Source organism: Triticum aestivum, chromosome 7D (genome assembly GCF_018294505.1).
Source record: "Triticum aestivum cultivar Chinese Spring chromosome 7D, IWGSC CS RefSeq v2.1, whole genome shotgun sequence".
In the NCBI taxonomy this organism is placed as follows: domain Eukaryota; kingdom Viridiplantae; phylum Streptophyta; class Magnoliopsida; order Poales; family Poaceae; genus Triticum; species Triticum aestivum.
In genome coordinates, this window is record NC_057814.1 from 146,017,749 (window position 1) to 146,042,516 (window position 24,768).

At 41.1% G+C, this 24,768-nt stretch overlaps 1 protein-coding gene across 1 annotated transcript; it reads right to left on the minus strand.

Annotated features, from left to right (window-relative positions):
• Positions 1–249: 249 nt before the first annotated feature.
• On the minus strand, positions 250–6,475 carry LOC123165630 (probable glucomannan 4-beta-mannosyltransferase 3). Its single transcript, XM_044583323.1, has 9 exons — positions 5,845–6,475; positions 5,530–5,628; positions 4,923–5,175; positions 4,172–4,282; positions 3,949–4,085; positions 3,594–3,707; positions 3,113–3,312; positions 2,830–3,024; positions 250–1,328 (listed from the first exon to the last, which is right to left on the minus strand). Exons 1-9 carry the CDS (start codon positions 6,214–6,216, stop codon positions 1,172–1,174), a joined length of 1,638 nt encoding a protein of 545 aa, XP_044439258.1. The 5' UTR covers positions 6,217–6,475; the 3' UTR covers positions 250–1,171.
• Between the last annotated feature and the right edge of the window lie 18,293 nt (positions 6,476–24,768).

The window sequence follows — 24,768 nt, forward strand, 5'->3', positions numbered from 1 at the left end:
ATATGAAAAATATGGAAAAGTTCAAAAGGATTCCATGGCCTTATTCTACCCTTTTTACTTAAGATTTTGTCAGTAGCTTCTCTAGTGTATCCCATTTTTTGTTGTAAATTTCATGTTGTTTGCCCAATATTTGATGATATTTATTCTCTTTCCTTATTGTTCTTCTAAATTTTCATTTTAAAAATTTACATATTACATATACAATTTAAATGTAAGCACATTTTGTTATTTTCTAAATTTGCACTGCCCCAATTTTCTTTAAATTAGTTCAGCTTTGAAAAAATATCATCAAATATTTGATCTATTTGATCACCAAATATTTGTTTTTTCTCTCCTGTTTTCCTGTTTTTTTTTAACTCTTTGTGCCCACTGTACAGCCAGTGTGCAAAATTGCCACCTATTCATCATTTAAAACGGTTTTAATGGAGTAAGAGACCAAACATAGATGGTTTCTACACGGGATCAAGAATATCTGCTATAGAGTTGAGAGTCAAATATTGAATTCGATACTAATTGAGAGATGAAAAATGGACTTTCCTGCACAGTTCATGGGGAATTTACAGGAACTAGTAAAATACATGAGAAATTTATGTACTCCCTCCATTCACAAATATAAGATGTTTTGGATATTTCAATATAGACAACCTTATATTTGTGAACCGGGAAGTATGTGCATGCGAAAGGGGTTCAATGAACCCCAATAAGCTCACATATGGGATTGACAAGTAGAGTCTATTACTATCATGTTGTTAGCCAAGCAAGCCCTAAAATTATTATCAGGAATAAGCAACGACAGGAGATACAAGTTGCTCACAGAGAAACACATATAGGCACAACGATCATATTCCAAACCGACGCTACCCGAAAAATCATGTTCTGTCCAATAACCTGTTTAACGGTACAATGTGATTGTATTCCCAAATTGTGCTGATAGCACAATCCCGGTAAATGTAAAAGCAAAAGTACAATAACAGTGGAACGTTGTTACACAGAAATGACGTTTTAGATTTCCGCCAACCTGTTTCTAAAAGGCAGCTGCGCTTCGCCTGATGCTATTCACAGCGAAAGGAATGAGGTTATTACATAGAAAATATTCCCTAGAAGACAAGGTTGTTACATCATGCCTACAGTGAAGATACAGTTCCTGTGGTTGGATCAGTTGTTATGGCTGCTATGAGTTAGAGGTTCCGCAGAAACCAGTGCCAACAATGATAAATGTTATAGCCTGCAGATATATGTAGATGAAATAGAAGTCGCTTCCATAGACCAAGTTGTAGGTCGCACAAACGAAAAGGAACACAGCAAACAGAAGTTCTGACACGGTCCATCTGCAAGAGCATGAAAATGATAACATTTCAGAATTTTGGATGCCAGTTCAACATAACCCTGATCATATCAGAATTTCAGAAAGGCAGGGATCCAGTGGAAAAAGAAAATATCATATGGTTAGGTGGCCAGTGGTGTGCACACCCAAGAAGAAAGGTGGGCTGGGTATTCATAATTTGGAAAGATTTAATGTCAGCTTACTATGTAAGTGGCGGTGGAATCTTGAATCCAGAGAAGGGATGTGGCAGAAGATAGTGAGAAAAAAATAAGATTGATGGAGGGATATATCAACTTCATAGTACAGTGAATCATTTACCATGTTGGGCTGATCTGATCAAAAGCAAAGACTTGTATCTCAAAGAGAGAAAGATGATGGTTGGCAATGGAAAACAAACTGACTTTTGGGGACACAAATGGTGCAGTGACAAGCCTCTTCTATCTACCTTTCCTGATATGTTCCAACTATGTAATGAGCAGAAGAAGACAGTTAAGCAAATGGCTAACACTGGTTGGAATACGACATTTAGAAGATGGCTGAATAATGAACAAAGCAGCAATTATCGCCGGGGGGGGGGGGTTCAAGCTGTCTAAGGAAAATGACACCCCTAGTTAATCACCTTTCTGCTGGTCCTGATAGATCATTTAGACGTCTCTGGAAAGCAAAACTGCCTTTTTGAAAGTTAAATTTTGGTTCTGGCTTATATGGCACAATGCCATTGCCACGAAAGACAACATGAACTATTTGTGCTGGGGATAGTCCTGGGTGCTTATCCCAGTACTTTTGCTGGATTCCACATTATCTGCCTTATAGTAGAAACCTGCAAATTGTTGGCTTGGATGCCTTGTGCTGGGCACTTTGGAAGCTCAGAAATAGAGCTTGTTTTGAATTTAAGCTAGTTAGATCACCTGCTGAATTCATTTGTTATGGTGTGTCCTTTATAAACTATACTATTGGGCAGCTCTCAGAATAATGGTGGTCGTTCAATGCTGGATCAAGGTGCTGCTGCTCTTCAAAGGATGACGCTGGAGCATCAGGATGATGGAAGAAGGGAGCGCGGAAAGGCTGCTCTGATGATTGCTGGAGGAACTGGTGATAACGATGAGGAAGATGCAAGAAATGTGACCCAAGCAATGGATGAGGACTAAAAACTTGGAGACCCAGCTTCTCGGATGCTATGAATGGGGTGTGCACCTGCGTGTGCTGATGTTTGGGGTATAGTTTCTCCCTTGTAAGATAAAATTCTCTCTTCTGCTGGGTTGGCTTTACTTTTCATTACCAGTTTCGTCTCTTAGTTTCCCCTGCTAGCGGTGCATGCGGCAGGAGGGGGTATTGCTCTCATGAGCTGATATGAACCCTACTTTCTAGTTTCTTTTATTGCGCCACGACGCTGTTTTATGTTTGTTCCGTTATCTTTTGATAATGGAGCTCGATCCTATTCTTGGATTGTATGGATAGAAAATATCTATGATACTTGGAGGTACACAGGTTCAGTTATCTTTTACCTGTCCCAAAACCTGCAGCGAGGCCTTTCGAGTATCTGAGGCACGGGCTTTGTATTGCTTGCACTGCCAAGCTTCTCTGTGACCACCCACTCGTTTACACTTCCCAACTCCAGCAAACCGATGAACGTTGCCTTTGTTCGGTGAAAAGACATGACATTCTCAAAGAGGATCCAGAATGGTATGAAGTGGATAGAACTGTAAAACAGCGAGTTAGGAACCAACATTTCCTATATGGCATGGACACATTCATGCTAATTAACAAGCTTTTCTGAAAGCATCGAACCTTGGATTTCGGACGGCGTATAGAACGGTTATTGCTGTAGGAATATAAACCACCCCCCAAGCAGGAATTTTGATCTCAGGAATTAGCACCGAAAATGGGATCACTACACAGTAGAGCACGAAAGGTACCACATGAGCAACAACCTTCCTCACCAAGAAGAAGCTGTATAGCAAATAAAGCTTCCACCAAAGTGACACCTCCTGCTCAGGATCTAGATGATGTCAGATAAACACCGAAAAGGAAACATAAGAGTAATGATTTAATCAGATGTTCAGATTATGCACAAAAACCAGGGTATGAAACGTCTGCAAAAATAAATCTGAAGCTCATGCATATTTTTTTATTACATAAAGGCACCCCTGGCTCGATGCTCATGCATACGAGACCAAAATATATCACCTGTCATGAAGCATAACATCACTAGATTTGTTTCATGCAAACACTACTTGATTGTGCGTACTAACATAACAAGCAGGATTACCTTAGTAAGCAATATCTCTGCTCCCATCTTTCGGAATAAATTTGCTGCCCCACATGTCCAACGGTGTTGTTGACGGCGATATGCCTTCAGATTGCTTGGCAGTTCACTTTTTACCTGTGTTCCAGTAAAAATCGAGTTACATCACGTGTAAAAATATTGTAAAGATGGTCGTCAACCCAGGTTGGTTGCCCATTACAAAAGAAAAAAAAGAAAATCATCTTGCTTCTCTCAAGATTACATCTTATTTTCTATTTTAGAATTGTTAATTATTTTTCAAATGTAAAAACGTATAAACAACATAGTTTGGCATAAAGATTGAGTCCATATGAGTACGTTAGTACCATGACTAACCTACCTTGACATCGCCAACATAGACAAATTTCCATCCTTTCAAGCCTGCTCTGACTGCCAAATCCATGTCTTCAACTGTGGTTCGATCATCCCAGCCCCCAGCTTCCTTGATGGCAGAAATTCTCCATACCCCAGCAGTTCCTGAAGTTTTTAAAACAAGCAGTTCCTGGAGTTAAATAATTAATCCTACAGGGTTGAATTCATACTAGGAAAGCTGGCTGTTATACCATTAAAACCAAAGAAGGCAAATGTAGATGAACCTGCCTCCTGCTCTACTTTAAAGTGATAATCTAGTGTCATCTTTTGTATCCTTGTCATCAGGCATTCATTGGGATTAACTGCAAAATCGTCCCAAAATGCCAGTCAGCAAGTTTCCTGTCAATTGGAACAAGAAATGTATCAGACAGATAAATCCTACTTGATTAATGTAACTTGTTGTGCACCATAAAAGGTCTATTGTTATATTTCTTTTACAAAATATAGTCAGATTTGATCCTTTTTTCTCCAGTTTGGCGGTTCTTATTGTCAGCCTTACTTAACATGGAGATGCAGTGGTGGTTTTTGCACATCTCCTTCATAACATAAGATTGGTGCCATGTTACTTGCTACAGCAAGGTGGATTACAGATTTGCTAGTAGCATTGTCAGAGAATAGTATTGCTAACCAGATGAACTAATAATGAAGGTACACCCTTTGTTTTTATTTACTCCACATATTAGCTTTGTCTCAAGTCAAACTTTGTAAAATTTGATCAAGTTTATACACAAAATTATTAACATCCGCAGTACCAAATTAATACCATTACAATCATCATTAAATATATTTTCACATCATATATATATATATATTTGTTATTGTGAAAGTTTATATTATTTCCTATAAATTTGGTCAACCTTTATAAAGTTTGACTTAGGTCAAAGCTAATATGTGGAGTAAATAAAAACAGAGGGAGTAAATTTGATTGGTTTCCAGGCTTACCGAACTCCCAGCGTGCTTGAACAAGAGCAATTTGTGGATTACGTGCGAGATATGGGATGGTTCTCATGAGGAAGTCAGGTTCCGGTTGGAAATCGGCATCAAATACAGCGAGGAAATCACACTGTTGGACATAAGCATGCAGCATCCCCTCTTTCAGTGCACCAGCCTTGTATCCTTCTCGATTGTTTCTGACCTCATATTTTACGTTCTTGCCTTTCTTAGCCCAAATTTTGCATTCCAGCTCCACCAGATCCTATTGAAAGCACACAACAAGCCAACAGCAAAATCAGTTCCACTACCGAATCAAAGAACTCAAACTAATATGTACGAGTACTTGTTCCTACCCAAAGGGTCAACTAATTTTGCATTTGTCTATAAACTGGTGCAACAGGTATCCTCTCCCAGTCATCCAGTCTCTGTTATGGAAAAGAAAGCTACCCTGTTTCTTAAACGAGTTCGCCGTACCAAAATGTCTCAGTTGCATTAGTCTACCACATTTTTTGACAGCCATGAATTGGATAGGCCAAAAGTAGTACAGCTACTTTCCAAATGTCGACAAGTACAGCGCTATAGTACTACTGGTTCAACGCGCAATAGGCTTTTTTACCTTGATCGTTGGATCCGTGGAATCGTCTAGAACCTGTACGATGACCCTATCCGACGGCCACGACAGCCCACACGCTGCTCCGATCGAAAGCTTGTACACCTGCGCCCAACACAAGAGGCAAATCGAGGTATAGTGCTTTTTTTTTTTGCGGTACAGTGCATTTTTGTTTTCTTTTTTTTTGCGGGAAGTGCATTTTTGTTTTTGTTTTCAAAGATGGAAACGAAGTATAGTACAACGTACGTATACTGTATATGTACACGTACACCAACAGCTGACTTAAATACAGTATTAAATTACAGGAATACCCACGCGTACCTCCCTCTCGTTGTACATGGGGATTTGGACGAGCACCATGGGGTAGCCGAGGAGGCCGCGCTCCTCGTCCTCGCCGTCCTGGGCGCCGAGCGGGCCCGCGCTGTACCGCCGCTCGGGACGCCGCCGCACGAGGCTGGCGGCGGCCATGAACACGGCCTCCGCGAGCAGCATCGCCGACATGGCGAGGCACGCGCCCGACACCGCCGCGAGCGCCGGCGCCACGGCCCCGGCGCGCACCGCGTCCCAGCGCCCCAGCAGCTCGCCGCCGCCCGACGCGCGCCACCACCGCAGCAGCGGCAGGCCACCAGACCCGTCGAGCCACTCCGCCTTCGCCGCCGCAAAGGCGGCGGCCCCCTCGCCGTCGCCGGCCATGCGGCTGCGTGCCTCTTTTTGGCTTTTCGAGGCTGCTTTTCCAGTTGTGCGCGTCGGCGCGCAAGGGGGGCGCCTTTGCCCAGGCCTATAGGCGAGTGGAGTTCCCGAGGAGGCTCTAGGTGGCCTGTTAAGATGACATGTGGGACCTGTGCCGCACTCGCGTTGCCGCGCCGACGTGGAGCCCGCCTGTCACGCTCGTGAGTGGGCAAGCATGGAGGTCGCGCTCGTGGGCGAGGGCTGGGAAGATGCCAAGACGAGGCGGGCGTGGAAGCCGAGGGAGGCGTACTCGTGGTCGGCGTTTGATTTTCGGCTTTTGTGGCCGTTGTGGCTGATGGGCACCGGCACCGGCCACCCACCGGCCACCGGAACCGGCGCAAGCACAGGGTTTGAGGGGTGGTTGCGCCAGCACGTGCAGGACGAGAGCTTTTCCACCTCCCGAATTGGATGCGCCCCGTCGTGTCGCTCGTGTTGCGCTAATGGACAAGCAAGTTCGTTCTCGCCCATCTGGCTCATAGTACACGCAATGTTTTACGGTCAAAAAAGTACAGGCAATGTTTCTTTTTCTTTTAAGTTAACTAGCAAAGTGGCCCGCTCAATTGCGCGGGCTAGAAATTTACGATGTTGTCTTACTTAGGCAATATATTGCACATCATAGATCCATTTATATTAATATTGAATTAGTGTTGTTTTTCACAACAATTTTGAAAACTCAAATATGTCACCAAAAAATGGCTATTCAGTGTCTCAAAAGAAGCATGTTCAGGAAATTTCTCAAATATGGTTGCAAGCAGAAAGTAGAACTATTACTAAAGATGTAACAATTTAGTTTGATTGTCCATAGCAGAGAAAATATATAATTTTTCCTTTAGAATTCCAATAAAAATATAAAAAATTATACCATCAGATCATTAAATCCATCTGCATCTTTAAGTTATATGTGAGTGTAAGCTTAACCAAACACTTGTCATGTCAAATATTATGCCAAGAACCATCAGTAAACATTAGGTTCTTAGCACTCATCTAATAAAACTCCCAAGTTTGCATGAAAGCATATGTAAGGCACATCGACAACCATAAGCTTAACTTATCTATTTTTTAGAAATACAAACAAAACTAATATTCTTGAAAATACAGATGCAAATGCAATAAAATGTATAGTTTTGTGAACTATTTCCATGAAAATAATTCGTTCAAAAGTAATTGATAATTTGTTTTTTAGGACAGTCCACAAATAAGGACTTCGAAGACATTTGCCACATGTATTATCTAGCATTCTCGTGCATTCCATTCATCATCTTACTTGTGTGTGAATAATAATTAAAGCATGCACCATCTCCAAATGTTAGTCAATCTATGTCGATGATATATTTATAATCTCTAAAATCTATGTGAATAGGCAAGTACCATAAACTCCCGATTAATATATGAACATGTATCTTGTAGGTAAAAGGACTATGCACAACGAATCTAATGGGCTTGATCCTTCCCGAGATGCATCTCTACTGCCCGCCCCTCTCTAACATATATACAAAGCCTCCAACTGGAGTGTGTATAGCATGCAAGAAAACATGTTCATGCCAAAAAATAAATGAATGAAAGCTCCAAAAGTAAAAAATTAAATGAATGTAAGCTCTAAATTAAATGAATTATAAGCATAATATATTATAAGCATAAAATTATCGTGTAAGTCGACCATAACTTGTCATGTTTAGCAAGCATCACTAAATTGTAGGCTTGGCTAGAAGTACTTTCATAGAGTTTATCTTATGCCTGATGAGATGTTCACGTAGTTGGTTTATCAGTTAATCTGTACTGATAATATCGTACATAGTGTGGGAGTTCCCAAGAAAAGTGTAAACTTAGTCAAAACTGCGCTCACAAGAAATTATTAGGCTTTCTGAAAAACTTAGGATAAGCTATTCAATATAAGCACACATGAACAATATAGGCGTAGCTGACATGAAGTTATAGGAACCATCTAAACTGGATGTCAGTAGTAGTCCAAAATCCTACTACTTCGTATGACCATATGAGCTGCAACTGTTAGATAATATAGAAGTTTAGAATGCTATCTAGGATGGATTATTATTAATAACTACAGTAAGTTATAAAGGGAATCCAAAGAATATGCCCTGTATATATTTAAACATAGAAATAGTGTATCCAGTCTTGCACAAAGCGTAAAAATACAGTTTGCTTACAGACAGAGAAATGCATTTTGACTCCTAGGAGCACCTAGTCCTAGAGAGAATAACATAATCTGAAGAGAAAAGCACACTTCACTTACAACATCAACAATTCCAAGATAAATATCACTCGTGCGCGTTCGAGTATTAGGTTTTCATGTAAAGATAAGAAATTTTGTTTTCAGGAAAAATATAAGTACTCTCAAAACGTAATTTCTGGTGCTAAACAATTTGTTTTTTGTAAACGCTAAAATACATATATGTTTGCATCAAGAGTTATTTGTACTATCAAGGCTTGAATAGTGACTTCTATTATATTTCTGAAATTATTTGACATTGAGAAAATGTATTCCTTTTCACCTAGGAGCATTCCCATGGACGCACCTTCGAATTTCCGCCAACATACACACACATCCATGGACACGTGTGCACCTTCGAATTTCCGACCACGTACACATCCATCTGGGATGAACATTAAATTCTGAAATAAATAATTAAAACTCACCTGTGCACCTTTGAATTTCTGCCCGCGTGAACATACATCCAGATCAATGATCGGTGAAATCTGAAAAAGAAATGCCTACATTTTTTCATGCGAAACTAAGACATATATTATTGCATTAACATTTACTTGCACCGCGAAGGCATGAATATTAACTTATATTTTAATTTTTAATTATTTGATATTGAAAAAATGTTTTCTTTTCACTTGGGAGCGTATGTATGGAGGTACCTTCAAATTTCCTTATACATACACATACATCCGGGACGAATGGTAAAACCTGAGAAGCACATAATTACTACTCACCATTGCACCTTCAAGTTCCCCGTGCGTACACATACGTCAAGTGACCAGCAAAATCCAAACTTATAAATGTCAAAATATTAATTGGAAAACACATGCGTACATGACCAAAAAAAATACCTGCTATTTATATTAATGGTAATAACCTAGCCTAATCATAGTAACGTATTACTATAATATAGGCAGTGTAATCAGCTAGCTATAGCCCACCAACGTACACCCTTGAGTCTACATAAAAAAGTTTAGGTTTTAAGACATTTTGAGACATTGGCTACCATGAACCGTTTATGTTATTCTGTTCATCTGTTTGAAGACCAAAGATAACAGGGTTCTAATTTTCAGTGAGCATAGAAATTTTAAGCTATTGGTCGTACAGATCAATCAGAGCTTTGGTCAACCTAAGCTAGCTTTCTACATACCTGTCACACATAAGGATTAGAGATTCCATCGACGTAATCTATCGGCGGACGTCGTTGATACAAGCTTGTGGCAATCGCCCAATTTGCTCGCGTGCTTCTGTAGTGTTTCCAGCCGGCGGCAAGAATCAATCAAGCCACGGCTGTTGTGTACATGCGTGTGTTGTACTATCTACTGAAGCTAGTTAGATTTTCCTAATAACATGAGTTTCAGGAGTGGATCAATCAGATCTTTGATTAACCGAGTTAGCTTTGCACGTACCTAGCATGCATGAGGATTAGGTCCGATCAGCGATTGAACGTAATCTACCAGCCGGCCGCAGTGTAGCGATTGGACGAAGAGCGAGCAAGCATCGACTATTGAGGGAGCCGTGCTCCTCTTGCCGGCCAATCGTCATACCTGTTAATGGAAGCGCTTGGCCGCCTAGGTAAGAGAATTGCCGGCGCCAGGATGGGCAGCATCGGGCAATTGGTATTTTTTTTTAACAATTGGTTGTTTTTCTTGGCTAGGGGAGATTGGTATTTACATGAAAGAGTACTTGGTGGTGGCATAGTGGGTAATTTCTTTTAACTTCGACTATGAAAGGTTATTTTTATGATCTATCGGACGTGATTTATTAGTTTACTAAATTAACGGCTAGATATTTTTAATTTTTGTGAGATTTTCTAGCATATTTATCTTAATTTTGGTTAACCCGTTAATTACTTTTTATATATAATAGATAATAGATATCACGATTAGTACATAAAATTGTGGGCATTCTTTGGTTCATAGGATAGAATTATCATAGGAACAGAAAACTTGTAGAAAATAATATGATATGTATCTCAAATCGTATAAGTAGGAATAGAAAAGGAGATGTCATTTTGTTCAAATCATAGGAATTGTTCCATTGAGTCTAAGCTCATGTTTATTTTTCTTTGAAATGTGCAGGTTATGAACCAATCCTATGTAAGAATAAAAATCCATTCCTATGAGCCAAAGGGTTCTTAAGGAAAAATTCCTCTAAGAATCCTATCCTACAAAACAAATTCCTCCAAACCAAAGGAGACCGCAGTGATGGGAAGGGAACAGAATCATACAATAAATAAATAAAAACCAAAAAGTGGTCATTCAACTTACCTACCAGAACGTTTGCATACTTCCCCTAGAAAAAAGAACGTTTGCATACAATTCTGTTAAGTTTGACGGACGTCGTCTATTTTCCTGTTAAATGCGGTAGCATCTCTCTCTCTCTCCCTCTCTCTCCTAGGGTGGACCCACTTGTCAGTGGGGATTGAGGGTATCAAAAATGCGCTACGGGAGATTTGAATATGGGGCCTTTGTACAAATGGCTTAAACGCACGCATGAAATAACCAACCAACCTCAAGGCACTATCTGTTTTAAGCTGAGATAAATTCTTGTTATCTCGGTCACAGAGATAAAGAAAGCAATAGAAGATGTTGGGGAACGCAGTAATTTCAAAAAAATTCCTACGCACACGCAAGATCTATCATGGTGATGCATAGCAACGAGAGGGGAGAGTGTAGTCCACGTACCCTCGTAGACCGTAAGCGGAAGCGTTATGACAACGCGGTTGATGTAGTCGTACGTATTCACGATCCGACCGATCCTAGTACCGAAAGTACGGCACCTCCGCGATCTGCACACGTTCGGCTCGGTGACATCCCACGAACTCTCGATCCAGCTGAGTGTCGAGGGAGAGCTTCGTCAGCACGACGGCGTGATGACGGTGATGATGAAGTTACCTACGCAGGGCTTCGCCTAAGCACTACAACGATATGACCGAGGTGGAATCTGTGGAGGGGGCACCGCACACGGCTAAGACAACTGTCAACTTATGTGTCTATGGGGTGCCCCCCTCCCTCATATATAAAGGAGTGGAGGAGGGGGAGGGCCGGCCCTCTATGGCGCGCCCTGGGAGGAGTCCTACTCCCACCGGGAGTAGGATTCCCCCCTTTCCCTAGTTGGAGTAGGAGAGAAGGAAGGAGGAGAGAGGGAGAAGGAAAGGGGGGCGCCGCCCCCCTTCCCTATTCCAATTCGGACCCAAGGGGGAGGGGGCACGCGGCCTGCCCTGACCGCCCCTCTCTCTCTCCACTAAAGCCCATTAGGGCCCATATACTCCCCGGGGGGTTCCGGTAACCCCCCGGTACTCCGGTAAATGCCCGAACTCACCCGGAACCATTCCGATGTCCAAACATAGTCATCCAATATATCAATCTTTATGTATCGACCATTTCGAGACTCCTCGTCATGTCCGTGATCATATCCGGGACTCCGAACAACCTTCGGTACATCAAAACACATAAACTCATAATACTGATCGTCACCGAACGTTAAGCGTGCGGACCCTACGGGTTCGAGAACTATGTAGACATCACCGAGACTCATCTCCGGTCAATAACCAATAGCGGAACCTGGATGCTCATATTGGTTCCTACATATTCTACGAAGATCTTTATCGGTCAAACCGCATAACAACATACGTTGTTCCCTTTGTCATCCATATGTTACTTGCCCGAGATTCGATCGTTGGTATCTCAATACCTAATTTAATCTCGTTACCGGCAAGTCTCTTTACTCATTCCGTAATGCATCATCCCGCAACTAACTCATTAGTCACAATGCTTGCAAGGCTTATAGTGATGTGCATTACCGAGAGGGCCCAGAGATACCTCTCCGATACTCGGAGTGACAAATCCTAATCTCGATCTATGCCAACTCAACAAACACCATCGGAGACACCTGTAGAGCATCTTTATAATCACCCAGTTACGTTGTGACGTTTGATAGCACACTAAGTGTTCCTCCAGTATTCGGGAGTTGCATAATCTCATAGTCATAGGAACATGTATAAGTTATGAACAAAGCAATAGCAACAAACTAAACGATCATCGTGCTAAGCTAACGGGTGGGTCAAGTCAAACACATCATTCTCTAATGATGTGATCCCGTTTATCAAATGGCAACTCTTTGTCCATGGCTAGGAAACTTAACCATCTTTGATTAACGAGCTAGTCAAGTAGAGGCATACTAGTGACACTCTGTTTGTCTATGTATTCACACATGTACTAAGTTTCCGGTTAATACAATTCTAGCATGAATAATAAACATTTATCATGATATAAGGAAATATAAATAAGAACTTTATTATTGCCTCTAGGGCATATTTCCTTCAGTCTCCCACTTGCACTAGAGTCAATAATCTAGATTACATTGTAATGATTCTAACACCCATGGAGTCTTGGTGCTGATCATGTTTTGCTCGTGAGAGAGGCTTAGTCAACGGGTCTGCAACATTCAGATCCGTATGTATCTTGCAAATCTCTATGTCTCCTTCCTTGACTTGATCGCGAATGTAATTGAAGTGTCTCTTGATGTGCTTGGTTCTCTTGTGAAATCTAGATTCCTTTGCCAAGGCAATTGCACTAGTATTCTCACAAAAGATTTTCATTGGACCTGATGCACTAGGTATGACACCTAGATCGGATATGAACTCCTTCATCCAGACTCCATCATTCGCTGCTTCCGAAGCAGCTATGTACTCCGCTTCACACGTAGATCCCGCCACGACGCTTTGCTTGGAACTGCAACAACTGACAGCTCCACCATTCAATAAAAATATGTATCTGGTTTGTGACTTAGAGTCATCCGGATCAGTGTCAAAGCTTGCATCGACGTAACCGTTTACGACGAGCTCTTTGTCACCTCCATAAAAGAGAAACATATCCTTAGTCCTTTTCAGGTATTTCAGGATATTCTTGACCGCTGTCCAGTGATCCACTCCCGGATTACTTTGGTACCTCCCTGCTAAACTAATAGCAAGGCACACATCAGGTCTGGTACACAGCATTGCATACATGATAGAACCTACGGCTGAAGCATAGGGAATGACTTTCATTTTCTCTCTATCATCTGCAGTGGTCGGGCATTGAGTCTGACTCAACTTCACACCTTGTAACACAGGCAAGAACCCTTTCTTTGCTTGACCCGTTTTGAAGTTCTTCAAAACTTTGTCAAGGTATGTGCTTTGTGAAAGTCCAATTAAGCGTCTTGATCTATCTCTATAGATCTTGATGCCCAATATATAAGCAGCTTCACCGAGGTCTTTCATTGTAAAATTCTTATTCAAGTATCCTTTTATGCTATTCAGAAATTTAGTATCATTTCCGATCAACAATATGTCATCCACATATAATATCAGAAATGCTACAGAGCTCCCACTCACTTTCTTGTAAATACAGGCTTCTCCAAAAGTCTGTATAAATCCATATGCTTTGATCACACTATCAAAGCGTATATTCCAACTCCGAGAGGCTTGCACCAGTCCATAAATGGATCGCTGGAGCTTGCACACTTTGTTAGCACCTTTTGGATCGACAAAACCTTCTGGTTGCATCATATACAACTCTTCTTTAAGATATCCATTAAGGAATGCAGTTTTGACATCCATTTGCCAAATTTCATAATCATAAAATGCGACAATTGCTAACATGATTCGGATGGACTTAAGCATCGCTACGGGTGAGAAGGTCTCATCGTAGTCAAGTCCTTGAACTTGTCGAAAACCTTTCGTAACAAATCGAGCTTTGTAGACAGTAGCATTACTGTCAGCGTCAGTCTTCTTCTTGAAGATCCATTTATTCTCTATGACTTGCCGATCATCGGGCAAGTCAACCAAAGTCCATACTTTGTTCTCATACATGGATCCCATCTCAGATTTCATGGCCTCGAGCCATTTTGCGGAATCTGGGCTCATCATCGCTTCCTCATAGTTCGTAGGTTCGTCATGGTCAAGTAACATGACTTCCAGAACAGGATTACCGTACCACTCTAGTGCGGATCTTACTCTAGTTGACCTACGAGGTTCGGTAGTAACTTGATCAGAAGTTTCATGATCATCATCATTAGCTTCCTCACTTACTGGTGTAGGAATCACTGGAACTGATTTCTGTGATGAACTACTTTCCAATAAGGGAGCAGGTACTGTTACCTCATCAAGTTCTACTTTCCTCCCACACTTCTTTCGAGAGAAACTCCTTCTCTAGAAATGATCCATTCTTAGCAACGAATATCTTGCCTTCGGATCTGTGATAGAAGGTGTAACCAATAGTCTCCTTTGGGTATCCTATGAAGACACATTTCTTCGATTTGGGTTCAAGCTTATCAGGTTGAAACTTTTTCACATAAGAATCACAGTCCCAAACTTTAAGAAACGACAACTTGGGTTTCTTGCCAAACCACAGTTCATAAGGTGTCGTCTCAACGGATTTAGATGGTGCCCTATTTAACGTGAATGCAGCCGTCTCTAAAGCATAACCCTAAAACGATAGCGGTAAATCAGTGAGAGACATCATAGATCGCACCATATCTAGTAAAGTACGATTACGACGTTCAGACACACCATTACGCTGTGGTGTTCCAGGTGGTGTGAGTTGCGAAACTATTCCGCATTGTTTCAAATGAAGACCAAACTCGTAACTCAAATATTCTCCTCCACGATCAGATCGTAAAAACTTTATTTTCTTGTTACGATGATTTTCCACTTCACTCTGAAATTCTTTGAAAATTTTAAATGTTTCAGACTTATGTTTCATCAAGTAGATATACCCATATCTGCTCAAATCATATGTGAAGGTAAGAAAATAATGATACCCGCCGCGAGCATCAACACTCATCGGACCGCATACATCAGTATGTATTATTTCCAACAAGTCCGTTGCTCGCTCCATTGTTCCGGAGAACGGAGTCTTAGTCATCTTGCCCATGAGGCATGGTTCGCAAGCATCAAGTGATTCATAATCAAGTGATTCCAAAAGCCCATCAGCACGGAGTTTCTTCATGCGCTTTACACCAATATGACCTAAACGGTAGTGCCACAAATAAGTTGCACTATCATTATTAAACTTATATCTTTTGGCTTCAATACTATGAACATGTGTATCACTACTATCAAGATTTAGTAAAAATAGACCACTCATCAAGGGTGCATGACCATAAAAGATATTACTCATATAAATAGAACAACCATTATTCTCTGATTTAAATGAATAACCGTCTCGCATCAAACAAGATCTAGATATAATGTTCATGCTCAACGCTGGCACCAAATAACAATTATTTAGGTCTAAAACTAACCCCGAAGGTAGATGTAGAGGTAGCGTGCTGACGGCGATCACATCGACTTTGGAACCATTTCCCACGGGCATCGTCACCTCGTCTTTAGCCAATCTTTGCTTAATCCGTAGCCCCTGTTTCGAGTTGCAAATATTAGCAACAGAACCAGTATCAAATACCCAGGCGCTACTGCGAGCATTAGTAAGGTACACATCAATAACATGTATATCAAATATACCTTTCACTTTGCCATCCTTCTTCTCCGCCAAATACTTGGGGCAGTTCCGCTTCCAGTGACCAGTCCCTTTGCAGTAGAAGCACTCAGTCTCAGGCTTAGGTCCAGACTTGGGCTTCTTCACTTGAGCAGCAACTTGCTTGCTATTCTTCTTGAAGTTCCCCTTCTTCCCTTTACCCTTTTTCTTGAAACTGGTGGTCTTGTTGACCATCAACACTTGATGCTCCTTCTTGATTTCTACCTTCGCAGCCTTTAGCATTGCGAAGAGCTCGGGAATTGTCTTATCCATCCCTTGCATATTATAGTTCATCATGAAGCTCTTGTAGCTTGGTGTAGTGATTGAAGAACTCTGTCAATGACACTATCATCAGGAAGATTAACTCCCAGTTGAGTCAAGTGGTTGTGGTACCCAGACATTCTGAGTATATGTTCACTGACAGAACTATTCTCCTCCATTTTGCAGCTGTAGAATTTATTGGAGACTTCATATCTCTCAATCCGGGCATTTGCTTGAAATATTAACTTCAACTCCTGGAACATCTCATATGCTCCATGACGTTCAAAACATCGTTGAAGTCCCGGTTCTAAGCCGTAAAGCATGGCACACTGAACTATTGAGTAGTCATCAGCTTTGCTCTGCCAGACGTTCATAACATCTGGCGTTGCTTCTGCAGCGGGTTTGTCACCTAGCGGTGCTTCCAGGACGTAATTCTTCTGTGCAGCAATGAGGATAATCCTCAAGTTACAGACCCAGTATGTGTAATTGCTACCATCATCTTTCAACTTAGCTTTCTCTAGGAACGCATTAAAATTCAACGGAACAACAACACAGGCCATCTATCTACAACAACATAGACATGCAAAATACTATCAGGTACTAAGTTCATGATAAATTAAAGTTCAAATAATCATATTACTTAAGAACTCCCACTTAGATAGACATCCCTCTAATCATCTAAGTGATCACGTGATCCATATCAACTAAACCATGTTCAATCATCACGTGAGATGGAGTAGTTTTCAATGGTGAACATCACTATGTTGATCATATCTACTATATGATTCACGCTTGACCTTTCGGTCTCAGTGTTCCGAGGCCATATCTGCATATGCTAGGCTCGTCAAGTTTAACCCGAGTATTCTGTAGGTGCAAAACTGGCTTGCACCCGTTGTATGTGAACGTAGAGCTTATCACACCCGATCATCACGTGGTGTCTCGGCACGACGAACTGTAGCAACGGTGCATACTCAGGGAGAACACTTATACCTTGAAATTTAGTGAGAGATCATCTTATAATGCTACCGCCGAACTAAGCAAAATAAGATGCATAAAGGATAAACATCACATGCAATCAATATAAGTGATATGATATGGCCATCATCATCTTGTGCCTTTGATCTCCATCTCCAAAGCACCGTCATGATCACCATCATCACCGGCTTGACACCTTGATCTCCATCGAAGCATCGTTGTCGTCTCGCCAACTATTGCTTCTACGACTATCGCTACCGCTTAGTGATTAAGTAAAGCAATTACATGGCGATTGCATTTCATGCAATAAAGCGACAACCATATGGTTCCTGCCAGTTGCCGATAACTCTGTTACAAAACATGATCATCTCATACAATAAAATTTAGCATCATGTCTTGACCATATCACATCACAACATGCCCTGCAAAAACAAGTTAGACGTCCTCTACTTTGTTGTTGCAAGTTTTACGTGACTGCTACGGGCTGAGCAACAACCGTTCTTACCTATGCATCAAAAACCACAACGATTTTTCGTCAAGTGTGCTGTTTTAACCTTCAACAAGGACCGGGCATAGTCACACTCGATTCAACTAAAGTTGGAGAAACTGACACCCACTAGCCACCTGTGTGTGAAGCACGTCAGTAGAACCAGTCTCGCGTAAGCGTACGCGTAATGTCGGTCTGAGCCACTTCATCCAACAATACCGCCGAATCAAAGCATGACATGCTGGTAAGCAGTATGACTATTATCGCCCACAACTCTTTATGTTCTACTCGTGCATATAACATCTACGCATAGACCTGACTCGGATGCCACTGTTGTGGAACGCAGTAATTTCAAAAAAATTCCTACGCACACGCAAGATCTATCATGGTGATCCATAGCAACGAGAGGGGAGAGTGTAGTCCACGTACCCTCGTAGACCATAAGCGGAAGCGTTATGACAACAGGATTGATTTAGTTGTACATCTTCATGATCCGACTGATCCTAATACTGAAAGTACGACACCTCCGCGATCTACACACGTTCAGCTCGGTGACATCCCACGAACTCTCGATCCAGCTGAGTGTCGAGGGAGAGCTTCGTTAGCACGACGGCGTGATGACGGTGATGATGAAGTTACCGACGCAGGGTTTCGCCTATGCACTACAACGATATGACCGAGGTGGAATCTGTGGAGGGGGGCACCGCACACGGCTAAGACAACTGTCAACTTGTGTGTCTATGGGGTGCCCCCCTCCCCCGTATATAAAGGAGTGGAGGAGGGGGAGGGCCGGCCCTCTATGGCGCATCCTGGGAGGAGTCCTACTCCCACCGGGAGTAGGATTCCCCCCTTTCCCTAGTTGGAGTAGGAGAGAAGGAAGGAGGAGAGAGGGAGAAGGAAAGGGGGGCGCCCCCCCCCCTTCCCTAGTCCAATTCGAACCCAAGGAGGAGGGGGCGCGCGGCCTGCCCTGGCCGCCCCTCTCTCTCTCTCTCCACTAAAGCCCATTAGGGCCCATATACTACCCGGGGGGTTCCGGTAACCCCCCGGTACTCCGGTAAATGCCCGAACTCACCCGGAACCATTCCGATGTCCAAACATAGTCATCCAATATATCGATCTTTATGTCTCGACCATTTCGAGACTCCTCGTCATGTCCGTGATCATATCCGGGACTCCGAACAACCTTCGGTACATCAAAACACATAAACTCATAATACTGATCGTCACCGAACGTTAAGCGTGCGGACCCTACGGGTTCGAGAACTATGTAGACATGACCGAGACTCATCTCCGGTCAATAACCAATAGCGGAACCTTGATGCTCATATTGGTTCCTACATATTCTACGAAGATCTTTATCGGTCAAACCGCATAACAACATACGTTGTTCCCTTTGTCATCGATATGTTACTTGCCCGAGATTCGATCGTTGGTATCTCAATACCTAGTTCAATCTCGTTACCGGCAAGTCTCTTTACTCGTTCCGTAATGCATCATCCCTCAACTAACTCATTAGTCACAATGCTTGCAAGGCTTATAGTGATGTGCATTACCGAGAGGGCCCAGAGATACCTCTCCGATACTCGGAGTGACAAATCCTAATCTCGATCTATGCCAACTCAACAAACACCATCGGAGACACCTGTAGAGCATCTTTATAATCACCCAGTTACGTTGTGACGTTTGATAGCACACTAAGTGTTCCTCCGGTATTCGGGAGTTGCATAATCTCATAGTCATAGGAACATGTATAAGTTATGAAGAAAGCAATAACAACAAACTAAATGATCATCGTGCTAAGCTAACGGATGGGTCAAGTCAATCACATCATTCTCTAATGATGTGATCCCATTTATCAAATGACAACTCTTTGTCCATGGCTAGGAAACTTAACCATCTTTGATTAACGAGCTACTCAAGTAGAGGCATACTAGTGACACTCTGTTTGTCTATGTATTCACACATGTACTAAGTTTCCGGTTAATACAATTCTAGCATGAATAATAAACATTTATCATGATATAAGGAAATATAAATAACAATTTTATTATTGCCTCTAGGGCATATTTCCTTCAGAAGACACAAAGCAGTGCGCTTAGTCACGGCTTCGAGCACAAGACCTCCTGAAAATCATCAGGTATAGGTATAGGTTGGGGGTCCATCAACCCTTGTGGGGCTGGGTGGGGTATCCTGAACTACTGGTATGCTTTTCCTACGTGGTGTTACGATGACAACCTGCATTGTTTCACGTTCAAAGCGGAGACCGGTAGTTTTTATATTAAGAAAATATGACCCATGGTCATGACAACCAGCACAAGTTGTTAGTCAGTGTGATTTACTGAAAGTGAGAATTAATATATATTTTGCAGTGTGATTTATTTACTCAAATAGGAGTTAAAAAATGTGTGCAACTGTTAAACAAGAATTAATCTCGTACATATGGTTAGATTAACTAGAACAGTGGCCCATAACATGCGGGCAATCTCTTTAGTTTATTTCCAAAATAGAGTCATGCATATTTAGATGATTGTCCTAGGTGACTTATTGCTAACTTCTTTCCCCATAATGTGCAATAGAATAATAATCCCTGTACCTTGGGTACATGCTTTGATAGTGAAATTCAAACCTTGGCCAGTAACTAATATTGTTTTGATTTAGTTTAAGTTTTCAACAAAATTAAACCTACAAATATATGGTTTAAGTATGTGACATAAAATTGATATCATTGATTTGTTGTTAAGATCTATCCCTAAAGATTTGCGATTATTAATTAGTGAAAAAATACAAAGAAGAAATTATTATTCACATGTTAAATTTGAATAATGAGACCATGTATATCACAGTGGGAGAGTAACATTCTTTGATATAATAAATTTGCAACGTCATATATTTCAAATCAAGCAACATTTTTTCTTGAGAATTGAAAATTAAATACAGTGTGGAAGGAAACGATACATCAATAATTTTAATCATTAATGCTAATTATAATGAGTTTGGATTAAAAATTGCTAGTTAAAAATACGACAATTTTTTGGATTAAAAATATTTAATATTAGCCAGTAGAGATGGCATTGCCACCCTTATCAAGGATTATTTACATGCAGGTTACACACAGTACACTATTGTAACTGTTACTGAAACAAATATGAGTAAGTTTTGCAAACAATATATGATCATCTTGTGCCTGTATGACAAAGGTTCATATTTATTCCTTGTGAAACGTAATTATCAACTCGACCATGAGCATGGATACAATTTCAGTTACATTGTCAAACATATTCATGCATAACTACATATTGTTTTTCTACTTCTTTCTCCGTCCAGCTACACGCTAATATATTGTTTACACCGACATAAACAGAGACTGCTCCCCGCCAAAAAAATAAAATAACAGAGACTGGATATATGTTTGCTGGTTATCACGTGCGGGCATTCTAGCTGTCTAGGGCGAGGTCATCGATTCGAATCACGGGCGCTCATTTTTAATTATTTGTCGTCCCCCACTGACAATGGGCCCCTACAAACACGGAGAGAGAGAGAGAGTGTGGGTTGCTGCTACGTTTAACAGGAAAATTAACGGCATCCATCAAACTTAACAAAATTGTATGCAAATGTTCTGTTAGGTAAGTTGAAGGATCACTTCTTTGGGGTTTTTAATTCTTGTATGGTTTTGTTTCCACCACTACAAGTTTGTGTACTAATTGTGGTATTAGCTCTTTTGTTTTCTAAGAAAGGACATGGCCTTTTCTAGAAAGCCATGGCATCATTTTAAAGCGGTCGTGTTTATGGAATTGTCAGAGAATTTCGATTTCAATTCTTGTGTTGCGGCAAATGTATATTGTGGCTTTGCGGTAGAAGAGCATTGCTTCACACTGCATATGTTTTTGCTCTCCCAGGGTTCTCTTACTCCTTAAACTAGATGATGTCTTGCAGTCTTGCACGTTGCGCGGGAATTGTGTTAAAAGAAATGCATAAATAGGTGCTTAAAAACAACTAAAAATAATTGAAATGTATAAAAATGTCCTCGGTTTTCATTTAAAAATATAAAACCTAAGAAATAAGTGATAAAATAATGTGTAAAACGGGAAGAGAAACTTAACAAAATTGTATGCAAATGTTCTGTTAGGTAAGTTGAAGGATCACTTCTTTGGGGTTTTTTAATTCTTGTATGATTTTGTTTCCACCACTACAAGTTTGTGTACTGATTGTGGTATTGGCTCTTTTTTTTTCTGAGAAAGGACATGGCCTTTTCTAGAAACCCATGGCATCATTTTAAAGCGGTCGTGTTTATGGAATTGTCAGAGAATTTCGATTTCAATTCTTGTGTTACGGCAAATGTATATTGTGGCTTAGAAGAGCATTGCTTCACACTGCATATGTTTTTGCTCTCCCAGGGTTCTCTTACTCCTTGAACTAGATGATGTCTTGCAGTTTTGCACGTTGCGCGGGAATTGTGTTAAAAGAAATGCATAAATAGGTGCTTAAAAACAACTAAAAATAATTGAAATGTATAAAAATGTCCTCGATTTTCATTTAAAAATATAAAACCTAAGAAATAAGTGATAAAATAATGTGTAAAACGGGAAGAGAAAACCCCAAAATACATGTTTGACTTGATAAGGTGTTATGGTTTGTATGGATATTCATTAATGCCAAAAAGTAACTTGTGAGTACATGCATGACTTTGATGAGGTGGCATGGTTTGCATGGATAAATTTATGTCAAATCTAACTTATGACTACATGCATGACTTGTTGATGTCACACAATTTTGATCGGGCGACTATTGATAATTGAGATGACATGCAAGCACATATGTCAAGAGATATCAAGTAGTGCGGGCATAGCTATTTAGATATAGAAAATATCTCCCGTTTTCTATATCTCTACAGGCATGCACAACACCATGCTTTTATTGGAAGTTTGATGGGGTTTAGATCCGTTAACGAAATACCGTATGCCATGTCATGACATGGGTGGAAGTTTAATTCGATATGGAGGGTGGGGGAGAGTTTGCACCAATATATAAACTCTCTTTCACATCTTATTAGAGCGTGAGAAGAGGAGTGATGCATGCGTGTTCCTCATCCACCACTTGACATGTTTCATGAGCGAGCTGAGCACGAGCTCAAACCCATATCATGAGCGGATAGTGAGTATATCCCCACGTGTCTATGGAGACATGTTCGCCCCGAATTTGCACTTCCATAACTTTGAGTACTTCCTCGACTTTCCTGATCACGCCATGGATGGATGATAACAGTGATGTTGCAACCTTGACCTTTAACTTTCGCACTGCATATTGTAACATCCCAAATTTTTAATTTGGAATGTTATACATTAGATCATCATTGCATATCATATTTTATTGCATTTTGGCTTGATCCTAAAAATTCTACGCAACTCAAGGACCCACGGAGAGAGTTGGGGATTTCGTTATTCTCATATTTGAGTTTTCTCAAATTTTGAAAAGAAGATCGTTTGATTTTAATTATTTTTCTCTTCGAATATTTCTTTTATGAAAATAAAGAGGGGATAAAATGACTTCCCAAAATAAAGAAATATTGGAGATTTAATATTAAAATCAAATAAGAATTTTATTCGGAGTTTTATCGCTATTTTATTTGAATTAGGAAAAACATGCGTTTTTCAAAATTGCATTATAGGCCCAAATAAATGTTCACCTTGCCCACTATATTTTTAGAGGACGGAGAAATTTATTTTAGGATTTTTGAAGTCCGTTTCATCTTTCTTTTCTTTATTTTTCTGCGCGGAATTATTTAAAAAAAATCAACCGACCTAGCCGGGCCGTGCCCGACTAGGACTCGCCCGGCCGGCCTTTATAACCAGCGCCCCGACCCCCGCAGCCCACCAGCCCGCCTCGCCGCCCAAACCCTAACCCTAACCCGCCGCCGCCGCCGCCGCCGGACTTCGCCGCCGCTCGCGCCACCCGTCGCCCGCGCCACCCACCGCCCCGCCGACGGACGCCGTCGCCGCCGCCGCCGCCTCACCGCCGATCCCGCATCCCGCCGGAGTTGCTCGCCGCCGCCGCCGGACTTCCGCCGGAGTCGCCGCCGCCCGTCCCGAGGTAGCCGCCGGTTTTCGTAACGAAAACCGTATGTTTTTTTAGAACCCTCTGTTATTTTTTTTAGATTGGTTTTATTTTTTCCCCGGTTTAGTTATTTAGCGAACGCCCGTTCGTAAGTTCGTTTTAAGGAACGGTTTCCACCCGTTAACCAAGACAGCGAACGTTCGTTCGTTAGCCTGTTTGTCAGTTTTTCTTTTTACAGGGTTTTCCGCGATTATTTTCGATCGCGATTTCTGACCCGATTTTCGTTTTAGTTTATCTTCTCGCTCGTTTATCAGAATCAGGTGATTCAAGCGCCTAGTTCTTCGTCTCGAAGCCCTCTTTCTGTTTAACCAACTTGAACAAGATTTTGCTACTGTAAAATTTGACATAAGTCCAGATTAGTAAACGGATCTTGTTTCTTTCGCAGTTTGAGTTTTGTTGCTTCGTTTGATTTGATTATTTTTGCAAACCGGAGTTCGTAAGTTGAATTTTCTGGTTAGATCTCGTATTTGAGTTTTACCCGTGTTTCTAGTTGTGTGCTTATTGTATGCTTGTTTGTTTATGATAGAGTACCCGGAGTGCGAAGCGTGCTACTACGAGTCTCTAGGTTTCACGGATCATCAGCAAGGCAAGTAACACTTTGATCATACCTCTTTACTACCCAGTTTTATTGCATTAGATCAATCCTCAAACAATTGCATGGTTAGGATCTGATTAACTTGTGGGTTTTGGGAAGTAGATGAGGTAGTACCTATTCACATGTTTATTTTCAAACCTATGGGAGTTACTTCTACGTTGCTTATTGATACTTCTCCAACGTATCTATAATTTTTTATTGTTCCATGCTATATTATATTCTGTTTTGGATGTTTAATGGGCTTTATTATAAACATTTATATTATTTTTGGGACTAACCTATTAACCGGAGGCCCAGCCCAAATTGCTGTTTTTTGCCTATTTCAGAGTTTCGCAGAAAAAGAATA

What these genes read in the sequence shown, in the direction of transcription:
- LOC123165630 (XM_044583323.1), bottom strand. Translation starts at nt 6,216, where the DNA reads ATGGCCGGCGACGGCGAGGGGGCCGCCGCCTTTGCGGCGGCGAAGGCG. An exon ending in CCACGGATCCAACGATCAAG is followed by an intron (nt 5,176 to 5,529) that starts GTAAAAAAGCCT and finishes TGCTTTCAATAG; the next exon opens with GATCTGGTGGAGCTGGAATG. An exon ending in TACGCCGTCCGAAATCCAAG is followed by an intron (nt 3,025 to 3,112) that starts GTTCGATGCTTT and finishes GCTGTTTTACAG; the next exon opens with TTCTATCCACTTCATACCAT.